Consider the following 17636-nt stretch of genomic DNA (forward strand, 5'->3'; position numbering starts at 1 on the left):
TTCCGTTGTTAGCTGCTTGATGTATATTATTAGGTTATGTGGCCCGCGGCGCACAATTTGACGACCACTGGTTTAGATGATCTTCATCAGACCCCGAAGGTCTTCCCGAACGTGGAGAGACACTAACGTCAACCCTCCTTAAAACGAGGTAACTATTTTCTTGCCGTGGTCTGTCCAATGGAATTTTCCCCACACCCGGCGCAAGTATTTCTGGCCGCCTCCTCTGCTGTCATGCCTCTACCGAACTCAAACAGAAGAATATGTCGTAAATGTTAGAATTTCTCCTTTTGGCACTCCACTTTCTAGCCTCCACAGATTCAGTCACCGTCTCCAAATGAAAATCGATAAATAAACACATGTTGTTGTTGTTGTTGTTGTTGTTGTTGTTGGTGGTGGTGGTGGTGGTGGTGTGGTGTGGCCTGCAGTCCAAGATTGGTCTGATGCAGCTCTCCATGCTACTCTATCGTGAGCGAGCCTCATCATCTCCGAGTAAGTACTGCAACTTACATCCTTCTGAATCTGCTTATGTATTCATCTCTTGGTCTGCCCCTACGATTTTTACCACCCACGCTACGTTCCAATACTAAATCGGTGATCCCTTGATGCCTCTCAGAACGTGTCCTGTCCACCGATTCCTTCGTTTGGTCAAGTTGTGCCGCAAATTTCTTGTCTCCTCAGTTCTATTCAGTACCTCCTAATTAGTTACGTGATCGACCCATCTACTCTTCAACCTCCTTCTGTAGCACCACATTTCGAAAGCTTCTATTCTCTTTTCATCTAAACTGTTTATCTTCCATGTTTCACTTCCGTACATGGCTACACTCCAGACAAATATCTTCAGAAAAGACTTCCTAACATTTAAATCTATCTTCGATGTTAAGAAATTTCTCTTCTTCAGAAACGTTTTTCTTGCCACTGCCAGTCTACATTTTACATCCTCTCTACTTTGGTCCACATCAGTTATTTTGCTGCCCAAATAGAAAAAAAAAAAAAAATATACAACCAGGATGCCAACATACAAAACAAAAACACTGCGAACTCATGCATGAGCCTAATACAAAGGCCAATAATGGAGGCAAGTAACGACGAATGTCAACTCTAGATGACTCTGCCACACAGGGTTCGACGCGGGGAGCAAGCAACATGCGCAGTCGAGAGCCGGCGAGGTGGGAAGGGTGAGCCAAATGGTCTAATCGCGAGGCTCGCCACGTCCCGCAGAGAGTAGTCGGGACCGCAACAGAAATCTCCTTTTCACCCAAATTAAAAGTGGACTAGCTTTTTTCCCCCCCTCCTGGAACGCTGTGGCGAGTGCGCGGAAGATGGGCCGCGGGCGGCACGTTCGAGAGTGGCGGCACGGCGTGGCGAGGCGCGGTGCGGCGGCCCTTAGCCATTCTCATGCAAATGACAGGGGGCGGCAGAGCGGCCAGGAGACGGCCAATTTCGATTCCGGCCGGCGCGAGCCGTTCCCGGCCGAGGGCTCTAATTTTCCCGTGCAGCGGGTCGCGAGTAATACGCCCACCATTTCGCTCGGTACCAGACGACGCGGTCTACAAGATACGGACCTTCTCCGTTGGAATAAAAGGCGGAAAAAAAATTGTACAAGAATAAAAAAAAAGATGAATACGTGGAGCTGGCGACGGGGCGGTTGACTGGGGGCCGAAAGCAGGGTGGGAGCAGGAGGACGAGAGAAGTGGGATGAGGACGAGAGAGTCGGCAGGCTACGTCAGGAAAGCGCGCAGGGAAAGGGGAAGGGATTGGGATGGGTGGTCGGGGCCACTACAAATTTTTGTCCGGGGAAAATTTCTCCTTGGTCGGCGCGCGCGGCGTGTGTGCGCCCGCGCATTTGCATGCGTAATGGGCCGGGCTGCCGAGGACTGCGCATAAGGTAATGACGGCACACGTGACCGCCGGAGGCGACGCCGGGCCAGCCGGAGCAGCGGTGCGGTAGTGGGTGGAGGGAGGGAGGGGTGGCAGCCTGCGACAGGCGCGCAACGTGACGCCGGCGCCGGGGAATACCCGGGGACACACGCGCGGAATCACTGGGCCCGACGTTGCTTCTGTCTCGAGGTCTGTCCGCTGGCTGGAAAAGGTTATGCAACCCGTTACGCACCCTTGCAAGATGGGTTGCATACTACCCAGGAACATATGGCTAAGGCAGTCTTCGCACGGGACGTTAAAGCCATCTTGGACTGGAACTGGTCAAGTTTTGTAACAAGTTACATTTGGTAGAGCATTCCCAAATGCGAACGGAACAGCAGGACGTAGCCAATGACATTCAGAGCTTCTGGCATGCTATTTATATTCACTAGTTTCCATTTGAGGCATGTATTTGGTGATTTTTATATTATTACTTACATGCTACGAATATAGGCTGGTTCCAAACAACGACACAATGTGGATATCACGAAACCGCGTCGTTTTTAAGATGTGTTGCAATCAAATGACGGGTGTTTTTCGTATTATTACTTGCGCTTTATGAAAGTACACCGTTTCAAAGCATCAGGGCATTAAAGACTTCTTAAAAATGTGTCGTTTTTGGTGCAGTCTGTTATAATTAAATGTCAGGCAATGAAAAATATGCGGTCAACGCCTTTAGGACATCATGAGATGAAAGACTTACATGGAGCGGTTATAGAATGATCCTCTTTGAGTTCCATAAAACGTAGGCCTATAACATTTCGAGGTCGGTGCCTGGGTACCAATTTTCTAAACCAAGATAATGCAATGGGACTAAAAAATAAAACAAACAAAAAATCTTTGAAAATTAGATTTCCATGCGCTGTTAAGTAATGAATATTCCGAACTTAATAACATCATCGCTGGTACCTGAGTTCGTAGCATATAAGTCTTGCAATTTTAAGGTCGCTGATACGAGTGTCGACAGCAGTAAAGCTTCTTTTTACTTTTATTTAAAATTCTGGATTTATCAACAAATGAAAATGTTAATTAATAAATACTGAATCAATTGTGAATATAAATAACAACTCTTCCATTTAATCGCCAATCTATGAAAATGTGAATATTTACATGAAATTAAAATCTGGTAGAAAAATGTGAAATATCAAATCGAAAATAAAATACTTCTTTAATTCCAGAGCTTAAACAGTTTTATTAATATACATTACTCTATCATTAATTAAGAGTAAGGCATTTCGCATACCTGAATGTGATTTTCACTCTGCAGCGGAGTGTGCGCTGATATGAAACTTCCTGGCAGATTAAAACTGTGTGCCGGACCGAGACTCGAACTCGGGACCTTTGCCTTTCGCGGGCAAGTTCTCTACCAACTGAGCTACCCAAGCATGACTCACGCCCCGTCCTCACAGCTTTACCTCTGCCAGTACCTCGTCTCCTACCTTCAAACTTTACAGAAGCTCTCCTGCGAACCTTGCAGAACTAGCACTCCTGAAAGAAAGGATATTGCGGAGACACGGCTTAGCCACATCCTAGGGGATGTTTCCAGAATGAGATTTATGAGGACGGGGCGTGAGTCGTGCTTGGGTAGCTCAGTTGGTAGAGCACTTGCTCGCGAAAGGCAAAGGTCCCGAGTTCGAGTCTCGGTCCGGCACACAGTTTCAATCTGCCAGGAAGTTTCATTTCGCATACCTATATCACAATTTCATGAACCAGTGATTAAAAAACGATAGTTGTTAATTTTATAAAAAAATTATGACTGATTGTTCATCAACATTTCCATTTGCCGATAAACATAGAATTTAAATAAAAGAAAAAAAAAGTTCCACCTATCGAGGTTTGAACCAGAGATCACACGGTTTCAAGCTAAGATACGAACTCAGATACTGGTGATTAAGTTATAAGATCGATATGTTCTACACTTAAAAGCGCACCGAAAACAATGTAATTTCGAAATGAAATTTTTTCGAGTTGTTTGTTTTGTTTTTGAGAATTACGTCAACTGCTTTAGGAAACTGATGTCTTAATATTATATATCACGGATTTTAATAAAATAGGATATATATTTTGTAGTACAAGATGTTCTGTATGTCTAAGAGAGCTCTCCACTAAGAAGAAAGATTGCTCGATCTTGAGGACGCTCCAGCCAACAGGGACCATCAGTTACAAAATTTCTCCATGCATCAATGGCTGTTGTCCTCCAAGTTCAGAAGAGACAGCGTGCGTTTTAATAGACGCAGTGAACGAGGATGAGTGTTTGAAGCCATTACCACAACAATCATTGCTGTGTCGTTTTCCCGCCTACCTGAAAAAGTAAAACGCGCTAGGGACTTAAAAACGAATGCCAAAGCAAATTTGTAATTATGTAGATCATTTGGATGTTCAGTCTATCGACATGTCCACAAACTATTTCACGATTTTCTCCACTCATCTTCGACGATCGCTAACAGAGTTAATGTACCTACTATGCGCACGTGCATTTCCATAAGAGTAATCCCTAAGCGTGCACCAACCACATTGGAAATCACATTAGGCCTGGTTCACATACGGAAGCTAGTACCGCCTGTAGGAACAGCATAAACTATAGTTACCTTTACGTTAACTTGTAGACTGTATGACGCGGAAATTAACCAAGAGCAACGTACCATTTTTTCATTCCGTAAAATTATACGACAGATGGTATTTCTGTACCGTTCACAGTATCGTTTCTGTTGCGACAAAATATGGCAGGTATGCTTTGCCTCCCTTCCTCCACTGCGAGAATAAGTTTCGATCGAACAGAACGTTACGCCGGTCTAAACATAGCGTCAGCTCTATCCAACATATGGTTCGGGAGTCACGGCAAGTCGACAGGGGACAGTTCCTACGTGCAACTTTCCGTGACATTAGACAATGCAACAGAAGGCTAACACGTCTCCTCCTACGAAGCACAGTAAACATCTATTGACCGACAAGAAACACTCGTATTGTGGCGTTCTGGTATACATACAGAATGCTAGCAGATGATGACATGTAAACGAACTATCAGGAACGATTACTCGCCAGACTCGTAAATGGTGGAACGCTAACGTTCTTAAACTAGTAACACTTATTGCTAGGGTAGTAATATCAAGCTGCATGAAACATTCGGGTATATGAAATAGGTACTGAAAACCTGATCCCAAAGATTTAGACTTATTTATCTTCACGAACTTGAAACTTGCTTTTGAGCAAATTTAACTGCTCAGGCGGTGTAATGGTAATGCAAAACTGTGTTCGATGTGTATACTGAGTAAATGAATACGATATTAGAAGGCAGTGAACGGTCATTATTATATAAGTTTCCATTCATTTTGATGTTTCGGAATTGCTGCGCCTATCATGGAATGAAAATATTTTCTCATAATCTCATAGAAAAGGATTTTAACGACGGTACAATTCAGTAGGAACGTGGCGCCGGAATCGCCACAAAATATTGTATTCATTTCAGGTGGAGCCAGGCCGCAATCTTCACCCAGCGATCCTCACTGGCGTCTTTCGTCATTTTCAACTACCCCAAGGTGAATGCGGAAATATGTTTCAAAAGCACCCCAAGGTGAATGCGGAAATATGTTTCAAAAGCGACACTAACGATTCCTTCCACATTTGTAACTATATGACTGTGCTGGTGATCCGCCCCCTGATGACGTTAAAGTAGACTCATAGTGACTGGTATGCAAACGACTTAGCAAATTTACATGCGTTACCATCAACACAAGTTTGCTTGTGTTGTCCCATTCTCGAACACAATAAGAACCACATTGTACGAACATTGTTTGCACAAAACACGTATGGCTAAAAAGTTTACGGCTACTGTTTTCTCCTGTGTTTTTCATTTCTTTATCAACCTCTATGGAAGCAACTATAACAAAAGCCATTGACTGGCTTACAAAATTAAACAGGGTCATTTGGGACCTCACGATAAAATTTTGCGAACCGAAAATCACATATGGTGATTTTTTTTGATTACTAAGAAACATAGCTTTTCTACCAATCGTTTATGACTTATACTCATGATATATTCGCATGGTTCTGGAAGTGACTAAAAAATTATTATTTTTTTTAAAGGCCTTTGTGAAACAATTTACAACGCGCCTCTCGTGTATTGCAAGCACCATGACATGCTTGATACCGTTGAAGACACGGCGGTTAACTTTTGATTAGAATGCAAGGATTCTGTACCACGTCGCGAAACGCGTAATGGTTCAAATGGCTCTGAGCACTATGCGACTTAACTTCTGAGGTCATCAGTCGCCTAGAACTTAGAACTAATTAAACCTAACTAACCTAAGGACATCACACACATCCATGCCCGACGCAGGATTCGAACCTGCGACTGTAGCGGTCGCGCGGTTCCAGACTGTAGCGCCTAGAACCGCACGGCCACTCCGGCCGGCAAACGCGTAATGGATTCGGACAACCGGCATAGGTCTAAAGGCAATTTGAGTAAGGTTCACCTCACTCTTCACACGTCCGCAAAGAAAGACATCAGACCACAAACTGGTCATTTTAAAAATTAGAATGTTTCCGAAAGACAGCAGTTGTCCTTGCTGGTCGTTCATCGTACTAGGACCGAAAGTTGACTGTCTCCTTTTAAGAAAATTGTACTCGTAGATATCGCGTGATACAAGAAGAAAGAAAAGGTTTTAATTGTTTATTACAGACAAATTATAGCAGACAGAAACACACTGCGCACCTCACTGGATAGAGGAAGGTTCAAAGTTTTGACACAACTCCGCCGTTGTTTGTTTGCAGCAACATGGCGACTACACCACAAGAGAAATAATTTTGTGTATTGGAATTTGCGCGATTCCGCTTCCGATTCAGCAAGAATCCGCCTCTGGACACTCAGATTTATGACTGGCATACAAAATTCTTGGAAGCTGTTTACGTATGCACTGGTCCACTAACCGCGGCTGATGAAAATGTCGAGCGTATCCGAGATGCGTTCACACGGAGCCCTCTAAGTCCACCAGACGGGCAGGCCACGAACTTCAAGTTCCTCAAATGGTTCAAATGGCTCTGAGCACTATGGGACTTAACTTCTTTGGTCATCAGTCCCCTACAACTTAGAGCTACTTAAACCTAACTAACCTAAGGACATCACACACATCCATGCCCGAGGCAGGATTCGAACCTGCGACCGTAGCAGCCCCGCGGTTCCGGACTGCGCGCCTAGAAGCACTAGACCACCGCGGCCGGCGCTCAAGTTCCTCAAACAACGGCGTGGCGAGTTCTGAAACGATGTCTGCATATGAAGCCTTACAAGTTGCAGTGACTGCAGCAATTACGTCCCGGCGTCCATAACAGAAGGTACGAATTTTGCATTTCAGTTGTCCAGGATATGGCAGAGGACAGACACTTCTTCTGAGTGACTCACATTCTCGGACGAATCGACGTTTCATCTATCGTTATACTAAATCATCATAATGAACGAATTTGGGGGTCACAAAGTCCTGGCGTCGTCGAAGATAAAGGGACACACCGATTATACGTGATAGCGCCTCGCCTCAGCTTCATCTTGAGTTGTCGCGTTATCTTGAAAATCCAACCTCATAGGCCCTACGTTGGATTGAAAGAGGTGGACAACAAGATCTTGTTCACTGCTTTTGGCCTCCCACGTCACTAGACCTCACACCTTGCGATTTTTTTCTGTGGGGGCAAATAAAAGATAAGAGTCTTTGTCCCAGCTATGGCACCTAATATTCACGAACTGAAAAATCGAGCTATTGACGCTGTGGATTCAAAAACAGGGAACTGTTGATTCGAGTGTGTTATGGAATGGACTATCGTTTCGATGCTCCTCTAGCAATGCGTGATTCAAAAAATGTTCAAATGTATGTGAAATCTTATGGGAGTTAACTGCTAAGGTCGTCAGTCCCTAAGCTTACACACTACTTAACCTAAATTATCCTAAGGACAAACGCACACACTCATGCCCGAGGGAGGACTCGAACCTCCGCCGGGACCAGCCGCACGGTCAATGACTGCAGCGCTTTAGACCGCTCGGCTCAGCGCGTGGTGCTCATGTTAAGTGTATGTATAGAGGTTTTGCCAACATGAAACTCTGAACCTTTCTCTATCCAGGATTCTTCGACAAAGGATAAGAAAGTCGCATAAGCGAGATAACTCGTTAACTAGCATAAAAAATAGTTTATTCAAAAGTTCAGTGACTGAACACATTTCTTTCTAAAAGTTTATTTTTAAACCATGGTTCAACAATGTTTGTAACTAGTTGACATCGAAAAGTGTCTGCTTCTGAAACCTTAAAATTCATGCGGAAATATTCCGATGTTAGTGACTGTTGCGTCACTAAAACTTCACCATCAAAAAGATTAGCAAATAACGAAATTTCATTTATGGTGCGTCATTCCATACTGCTCCAACTCTGTGCCAAGGTCCATTAATCGTTGTATTTGGCAAGTGACGGCGCTCTAGTTTTTTCGAAACCCAAGATCAGAGGTTTCCCATGTGAGAGAGACCTGGAGAACGTGCTGGCAATTACTGAACGTGAAACACGCTTGACACCGTTACTCATACCTAGTTTGTGCGGCTGCGCTGAAACGCTAACCATTTGCATATCGAGGCATGTAGTACACTTTATGCGAAATTGACTTTTGTTGCACGCCGTCTATATGATGCTGCAATTTTAATTTCCAGCAGTGTAAATCAGAAATGCCGTATCGAAAACACTCGCGAGTTTCTTTCTGTTACGGGTATTGTAGTAACTACTGAAAAACGAGGGGTGTTCAATAAGTAATGCGACAATTTTTTCTGAAAACAATTTGTTTTATTGAGGCTTCCGGACACCATATTATTCCTCACTCTTCTGGCTACATAACCCGGTTGTTCAACATGATCTTCGTTCAATGCGACCGCCTTACGGCACCTTACTGGTAGTGCCCGCATTGTGCCACTCTACGGGTCAACGTTGGAGACAACGTCTTGCTGCATCAATAACTTCCCCATCATAGACGTAGAGCTTCCCATGGAGTGCATCCCTTATTGGTACAAACAGACAGAAGTCTTTTGTTAGGCGGCAAGCACACATTTGAGTACCCAAACTACTGGAAGAATGTGTCAGCAAGACCAACAGCGACATCCACTTGAGCAGCGACGTGTTTGTGATCCGTTGAACACCTCGAATGAGAGTGTCTGCACGTTCCAATACTGCAAGAGTCACAGCCGTGTGGGGCTGGCCGGCACGCGGGAGATCGGACAGGTTTGCGCGACCTTGCGATGATGACAGAAGCTTCGCTCAACGACTTACCGTGCTTTCGTTCAGTGCCAGGTCTCCGTTGACATTTTGCAAGAGCCTATGAATATCTGCGATACTCTGGTTTTCTGCCAAAAAAGAGTCAGTTGTTTGGAACGGATCTCCTTTACAGACGCCATTTTGGTGGCTATGTATATCGTTGCCCCTATCGGAACTACAGGAACTGAAGCTGGAACATTCCACGATCTCCCACAAAAAATTCTGCATTTTTTCAATCGAAATTGGCAGTGAAAAAAATGTGTCAGATTACTTACAGAACGCCCCTCGTAATTTATCTTTCTCCACATTTGACAAAACTTACCCATCCTGTAAAATAAAAGGAAGCAACATTTCCGTTGAGGTTTCGGCCGACACTCACCTGTATGGTCCACGCCTTCACCTCATCTGGACCAGCAGTGAAGAAGTACTGCAGCTGAAGTGCTTTGTAACCCTGCACTATGATCTTGTCCAGCGCACTGTAACAAAAACAGTCATGATTGCCGTGTCACATTGAACGCCCACAGTCATTCACTTCAGATGTGGAGTGGCACAGTTTCATGTGCCGAACGGTTCTCATTTCTGAAACTACCTGCCGGATTGAAACTGAGTGCCGAAGCAGTAGTCGGTAAGAACATTGTGCGCGAAAGGAAAGATTCCGGTTTCGAAACCCGGTCCACCACGCAGTTTTAATCTGCCAGAAACTTTCAGAATAGCGCACACTCCGCTGCAGACAGAAAGATTCGTTCTGTTTTTCTCATTATCTTTTTAAGCATGCTTCAAGTTCCCGTATAACCTACAATTTTTACGCCAAAGTGGTCAAAATAAGATTCCTCCATCATATTTCTTAAGAAATATAAGCAATGTCGAAAATTTGGAATAAAATATTCTTCTTTTTCAATATTCAGTTCATCGTTAAAGGATGCTCATGTTAACGACGAATGTATTGGAAAGTAAAGCCCCTAACGTAACAGAAATTATTTTTCGATACCTACTATTTCAGAACATAACAATAATCCCTCAGCATTTCATTTCATTTCACTTAACACTGCTTTCCAAATAAGTTTGATAATCATTTTCCGAATACAGCAGGAAGGCACCAGGTGGGGTGAAGAGTACGCTATGCGAAATTTCTTTATTTGAGGGCAAGTGAAAACAAAACTTAATTTGCAACTATAACTATGGCCATCATGTCACTGTGCCCTAAGTTAACACTGTTGTTTTTTTTAGATGTAACAGAGAGAACGTAGTGTACGTGGTCGCAACGTATGTATGCACAAACACTTTTACACTGTCTACACTATGTGGTCAAAAGTATCTGGACACCCAGCTGAAAATGACTTACAAGTTCGTGGTGCCCTCAATCAGTAATGCTGGAATTCAATATGGTGCTGGTCCACCCTTAGCCTTGATGACAACTTCCACTCTTGCAGGCATACGTTGAATCAGGTGCTGAAGGTTTCTTGCGGAATGGAAACCCATTCTTCACGGAGTGATGCACTGAGGAGAGGTATCGATGTCGGTCAGTGGGGCCTGGCACGAAGTCGATGTTCTAAAATATCCCAAAGGTGTTCTATACGATTCAGGTCAGGACCCGGAGCAGGCCAGTCCATTACAGGGATGCTATTGTCGTGTAACCACTCCGCCACAGGCCGTGAATTATGAACTGAACAGGTGCTCGATCGTGTTGAAAGATGCAATCGCCATCCCCGAACTGCTCTTCAACAATGGGAAGCAAGAAGGTGCTCAAAACATCAATGTAGGCCTGTGCTGTGATAGAGCCATGCAAAACAACAAGGGGTTCAAGCCCCCCTCCATGAAAAACACGACCACACCATAACACCACCGCCTCCGAATTTTACTGTTGGCACTGCACACGCTGGCAGATGATGTGAATCGGGCATTCCCCATACCAACACCCTGCCATCGGATCGCCACATTGTGTACCGCGATTCGTCACTCCACACAACGTTTTTCCACTGTTCAATCGTCCAATGTTTAAGCTCCTTACACCATGCGAGGCGTCGTTTGGCATTTGCCGGCGTGATGTGTGGCTTATGAGCAGCCGCCCGCCCATGAAATCCAAGTTTTCTAACCTCTCGCCTAACTGTCATAGTACTTGCAGTGGGTCCTGATGCAGTTTGGAATTCCTGTGAGATGGTCTGGATACATGTCTGCCTACTACATATTACGACCCTCTTCAACTGTCGGCGGCCTCTGTCAGTGAACAGACGAGGTCGGCCTATACGCTTTTGTGCTGTACGTGTCCCTTCACGTTTCCACTTCACTATCACATCGGAAACAGTGGACCTAGGGATGTTTAGGAGTGTGGAAAACTCGCTTACAGATGTATGACACAAAAGTTACCGATGTGATTGTGGCCGCAAAAAGGGAATTAACAGACTTTGAAAGTGGAGTGGTAGTTGGTGCAGGACGCATATGACATTTCATTTCGGATATCGTCAGGGAATTCAATATTCCGAGATACAGAGTATGAAAGGAGTGCAGTAAACACTAAATTTCAGGCATTACTTCTCACCATGGACAACTTAATGGCCGATGGCCTTCACGTAACGACCGAGAGCAGCGGCGTTTGGGCATAACTGATAGTACGCTAACACAAGCAAAAGTGCGTAAAATAACCGCAGAAATCAAAGTGGGGCGTACGTTGAACGTTATCCGTCAGGGCGGTGTGGCGGAATTTGTCGCTAAGGAGCTATGGCAGCAGACGCCCGATGCGAGTGCCTCTACTAACAGCACGTCATCGCCTACAGCGCCTCTCCTAGGTTCGGGACCATAGACGACTGGAGTACGGTGGCCCTGTTAGATGAGTCCCGAGCTGATGGTAGGATTCGACTGTGGTGCACACCCACCGAAGCTGTGGACCCAAGTTGTCAACAAGGCACTGTGCAAGTTGGTGGTGACTGCATAATTGTGTGGAATTTGTTTATGTGGAATGGACTGGGTCCTCTGGTTCAAATCAATCGATCATTGACTGGAAATGGTTATGTTCGGCTACTTGGAGACCATTTGCAGCCATTCATGGATTTCATGTCGCCAAACAACGATGGAATTTTTATTGGTGTCTGTGTGCCATGTCACTGGGGGCCACAATTGTTCGAGACTGGTCTGAAGAATATTCTGGACAATGCGAGGAAATGATCTGTCCATTCAAGATCGCCCGATATGAATCCCATCGAACATTTATGGAACATAATCGAGAACTCAGTTCGGTCACAAAGTCCTGCGGCGGCAACACTTTCGCAATTGTGGACGACTATAGAGGCAGCACGGATCAGTATTTCTGCAGAAGACTTCCAACGATTTGTAAGTCTATACCACTCCGAGTTGCTGCATTACGCCGGGCAAAAGGAAAAAATGGCACTGAGCACTATGCGACTTAACTTCTGAGGTCATCAGTCGCCTAGAACTTAGAACTACTTAAACCTAACTAACCTAAGGACATCACACATATCCATGCCCGAGGCAGGATTCGAACCTGTGACCGGAGCGGTCGCTCGGTTCCAGACTGTAGCGGCTAGAACCGCACGGCCACTCCGGTCGGCTAGGGCAAAAGGAGGTCCGATACGATATCGGGAGGTATCTCATGACTTTTGTCACCTCTGTGTATGCTAAAGGTGAGTTTTGGAGTAGTGAAGTCACTCTTAGCCAAGTGGAAATCTTTCAGTTCGACGTCACATAGGCAGAAGAAAGGAAGATTTGCGATGACCGTCCCACTGACGATCAAGTAATTAGTGATGTGATCTTTCCATAGGAACGATCCCGGTATCCAGCTTAGTCTATTTACGGAAACCACGGTAATCCTAGATCTGGATGGGTGGACGCAGGATTACAGGCACTCTTCCGCATGCGAGTACGCTATCTTAACCACTGCACCGGTTTGCTCAGTCAATTTCACCGGTCATTAGTTCAAGCAGCTTCTAAGCTGGGGGGTCAGGGGGACGCGTGAAACACGTTCGAGTCCTTCCTATCAAAGAAAAATCTGAGGTGGTCATCGCGAATCGAAACCCGTGCCTCTGCATCGGTATCGAGCGACGCTAAGAACTAGGGCAGCGCTCTTGGGCGTCAAACCAACTGACACTCGTGCAGAATGAACATAAGCATAATGGTGGGTTATTGTTTAAAGCGCGAACATTCAAGTCGGTTACGTAATTCCCGAGTGTGTCCACCCATCTATACTGTGGTTTTCCAGCAAATGCGTGTTACGTTGGAACCGTTTGGGGGACAGATGATTGGGCGCCATTTCGGAACGCCGGGAGACATATAGGAACGAGACTCATTTACGTTTAACAGACAGTTATGAAAATTACCTACGTCCCACAATACAATCAACGCAACGTCTATTACAAACGTGAACTTTCAGAACACTACACTGTAGGACATTATACTGTCTGGGCTACACTTATGACAATCGACAACATATAGAGATTATGAGTAAAAAAGAAACAACGTGGCGAAAAAAGTTCGGTCCTGACGAAGGCAAAGGCTGTTCATGAGTGATAGCGCAGAGTGCGAAAACTGGCTTTTATAAAGTAACTAGATGACAAACGTGGCACTGTCCGGGTATTCATTTTGACAATTTTCCATTAGGGAAAAAAAATGAACTGTGTTTGTAGTGAAGTACTGAAAAAATTTGTTATCCATGTATTCGTGGGAACATCTATGAAATTAAGCAACATTCTTACTAAGAAATATCCACAATGTGTAACTACAGTATCCTAACTAAACATGATCACTGATAGTTTCTGTACGAAGGGCGCAGCTGCTTCGCGTGTCTACAACACATTTTTGTAAATGTCTCTCTGGCAACACCTTTTCATAGCTCTATAGACGGTTATCGTTTTCGCCTACAGCCGTTCGCGCTTCGCAGTACAATCGTCAAAAGCGCTTCCAGATGACAAGAATTACCGTAAGTTGTGACAACTGTAGGAGCGTCTTAGTAGTACAGAATGGATGTAGTAAAACATCTTGGATGATGTGGCGTTTTTTCACGTATCTCACTGTTTATGTCATCACATGCTTTGAACTATATGGCATACAATGATATATTTCTGTGGGTACATTCAGCGGCAAAAGTGGATACTGTCTGCAGAATGTGTCGAGAATTGAGTTAGTAGAAAATAAGTAACAAATTTAAACGTAGTGCACAGTGCGGTAGTTTTTCATGCATTTCTGTGTTTATGACGTGTTCTCTCTTCAACTACGTGTGGTACCACGATAATCTTTTGTAGGTGCATTTGGCAGCCTATGGGGTACTTCCTGCGAAATTTATTGCGAATACAGTCAGTAGCACAGAACTAATACACTGAAACGCCACGCATTATGCGGCAGTTTCACGTATCTCATTGTTCATGGAATAATATCTCCTCAACTATGATACGTAGGTGGTTCTTACACCACAGCGGTTTTTGTGAAACAGTATGAGACATCATGTATAACACGAGTTTGGTTGAAGTCGGTCCAGTGATTTAGGAGTTGGTGTGCAAAACACACACACACATAGACACACACACACACACACACACACACACACTCACACACACACACACACTTTGGGACCAGTACAATAGTAATGAAGATAAAAACCCTACGCTGTGGCGCCAGAACAATGGTAATGAAGATATTTAATGTCGTTAGTACCTTTACTTGCTTCCGTGAAAAACACATAACATAAGGACAAACTCGCTGCAGATTCCTATATTGGTATCCGAGGTGGTGCACGGTAAGGTTCTTAGCACGACAGTGATTAATGAAAAATTGAGTATAACGTTTATTAATGCCCTTCGGGAACAAATTATTAGAGTATTAGATTCCGAAAAGTTTCTGACGCTGACAAGAGCGATACGAGTACATACTCAGATGTTTTAAACACAACAGTGGAAACTAGAAAACAGAAAGGAGATATGCGACATTCTGATGGAGTTGCTATCTTGCTGGTCGAGAGTAGGGCTCGAAATATCTCAGGTTTGAATTCTCTCTTCATTTCCCCTTACTTACTGGTGGTACTCAGTAAACACTGCATAATTTTTTAGTGTATTTTATATTAACACGGGTGGTCACGTGTAGTTATATCATCATCATACATTACTACAAAACAGATCAAATTTGGCGTCCTAAAGAACAGCGATGTCCCATTACTCTGTTAAAATGAACAAGGCTGCAACTCGAACCGCTAGACAGAACGTTACATTACAAGAAAAGTATAACATTCGTATCGTTCCCCAAACGGCGGTAAACACATTTGGTAGGAAAAATCGGAATAGCACCTATGGATGTTCTGCTGCTTGAAATAAGATCGAAGCTGAGAAGCATACGCCTGGACGGTTCCAGCAGTACCTTCGACTACGGTATTTTATCCATTCTTTTAAGACTCTTGGCGAATGTAAGCCTTGTATCGGTTTTTGGCCTTAGAGAGTGTGTCGGATCTGGCGGTCTAGTGGTAAAGCGCAATAATGGAAACGGAGGTTGCAGGGCTGGATCTCGGTCGGGCCACGGAAATTTTGAGTCTGCGTTTAATCTAATCTTCACCTCTCAACAATGTTAGGAGCCTATAGGAAGAGAACGTCAGTTTTTGTTGGATGGAGCCGAAGTGGTGTCCAGTTGAAAGAGTTACACCCACCCACTGAGCGACACGAAATAACCATACCAGAGAGACGTAAATTTGTTTGGAAGAGAAGTGGGGCAGATCCGCATGGCCAGAAGTATGGCAGAAGATGCAGATTATCATCTTATTAAGAGACCAACAAACATGAACTTGCCGTTCATTTTTCGATATAGTCATTATTACAACTGAAACAAGTATTTTTATTTCATCATGCATAATTAAAAAGACCCCAGCAAAGAGGTTCTCGACACTTCGCTATCTGAACTTAAGAAGACATTTCTTGATGTACACGAGGCGATGATCAGAGGGTGCATTATCATGGCTGAGATGTGGAATATGCACGTAGGGTGGGAGTCGCTGTTCTAAAATTCCTTAGCATATGTTCCGAATAGTCTGGACGAAGCAGTTGTCTTTGTTTGGATACGCATTATCTATATCAGGGCAGTTCTATATCTCAGCTTTTTACATTGTCGATTATCAATGACAGGTCTAAATCTCGCAAGTATTGGTTGGTTGGTTGGTTCGGTGGGTATAGGGACCAAACTACAGGGTCATTAGTCCCTTCTGCAAGTATCTGCCAGTTTACTTCAGATTTTATTCGCGTCTCTTGCACCGAAAAGCTCTCTGAGAGTGTACGCCCTTGTGGTACACATACACGGTTCCCAGAACTTTCAGTGCACACAGTGTTTGTAGCGATTTGTTTAATTGTAATGATGCTACTTCACGGATTGCTATTTAAGACTCCGCGCTGATGGAAGAAACCCGTGCCTGATGAGCAACAACGATATCTGGAAACAATTTCGTCTCCTATTCTCTGCCGTTGGCAACTCAAACACGACGGCGCTTTTATTTTCGAAGCCTTTGACGACTGATCGCAGAGGATGAGCGGAAGGTGCAAAGTAGCCGACCTGGCACAGAAATAGCCTCTGTTCAAGTGGCTGTTTAAAGTGTGTGCTCCATTGTAGCATGTACACTGAAATATCTAGCCCAAAGTAAAATTAATTCGAAGTTGAGGACGATTTATCAGAACCTTGCTCCTTAATTTTCAACATTAGCTGCTGAATTCAAATGTAGGCGTCTCTCTCTTGGAGATGACCCCTATAAGGCTGTACCAAAGGTGCAACCACATAGCCAGACATCCAAAAAGAGCACGATATGACAAGCTACTGAACAATCGACTTTAAAAGGAGTATGAAATAGCCACACCACAGAAATATAAGAAGAAAGGTTACGGTTCACCATACGTTAAGAATTTAACAACGAAAATGTTTTACGCATATGAGTTGCGCTTTTGTCGAGTACTGACCAAAATGAGATTCAAAAACAAATTTCTCTGCAATGTTTAGACTGTTTTAAACATAATCCAACAGTTCTCGTGTGGTGGTTCGTTACTGTAGATGAGTCGTGGGCCGCACCTCACGTTAGAAATTCAACAGCTATCACGGCAGCGGACGGATACCGGTGGTCAAGCCCAAGGTAGTTTAATCTTCTGCAAAACTTTATGGTTAATGTTTTGTGGGTTTTAAAAGGAATTCTTTCTGTTGATTAACTTGTAAATAACAAAACTGTCGAATGCTAGACATGTTTACTCCGTCGACTGGGTAGAAAAAACGTAAGAAATGCGTTGGATTACAAATGTGGGAAAAATCATCTTACCTGACGGCAATGAGAGACGATATGGCAATGCGAAAAACTGAGGGATTTGAAATATTAACCATTTTTTCGTCAGCCCTCAGATACTCGTCTGATGCTGTTATGTATGACAAAGCACTACACGAAAAAGAGCTGCACAAGTATCGAGTTGGATTTTGATAGTATTACAGTGGT

General features: G+C 44.1%; 1 protein-coding gene across 1 annotated transcript in view; it reads right to left on the minus strand.

The window, feature by feature from the left end:
- Window positions 1–17636, minus strand: part of LOC126474138 (obg-like ATPase 1) — a 314868-nt gene that overhangs the window by 40615 nt on the left and 256617 nt on the right. Inside the window, exon 9 of the mRNA XM_050101582.1 lies at window positions 9567–9663. Within this exon, the coding sequence (XP_049957539.1) occupies window positions 9567–9663 (97 nt within the window). The remainder of the gene's footprint in view (window positions 1–9566; window positions 9664–17636) is intronic.

This window comes from Schistocerca serialis, chromosome 1 (assembly GCF_023864345.2).
Source record: "Schistocerca serialis cubense isolate TAMUIC-IGC-003099 chromosome 1, iqSchSeri2.2, whole genome shotgun sequence".
In the NCBI taxonomy this organism is placed as follows: Eukaryota; Metazoa; Arthropoda; class Insecta; order Orthoptera; family Acrididae; genus Schistocerca; species Schistocerca serialis.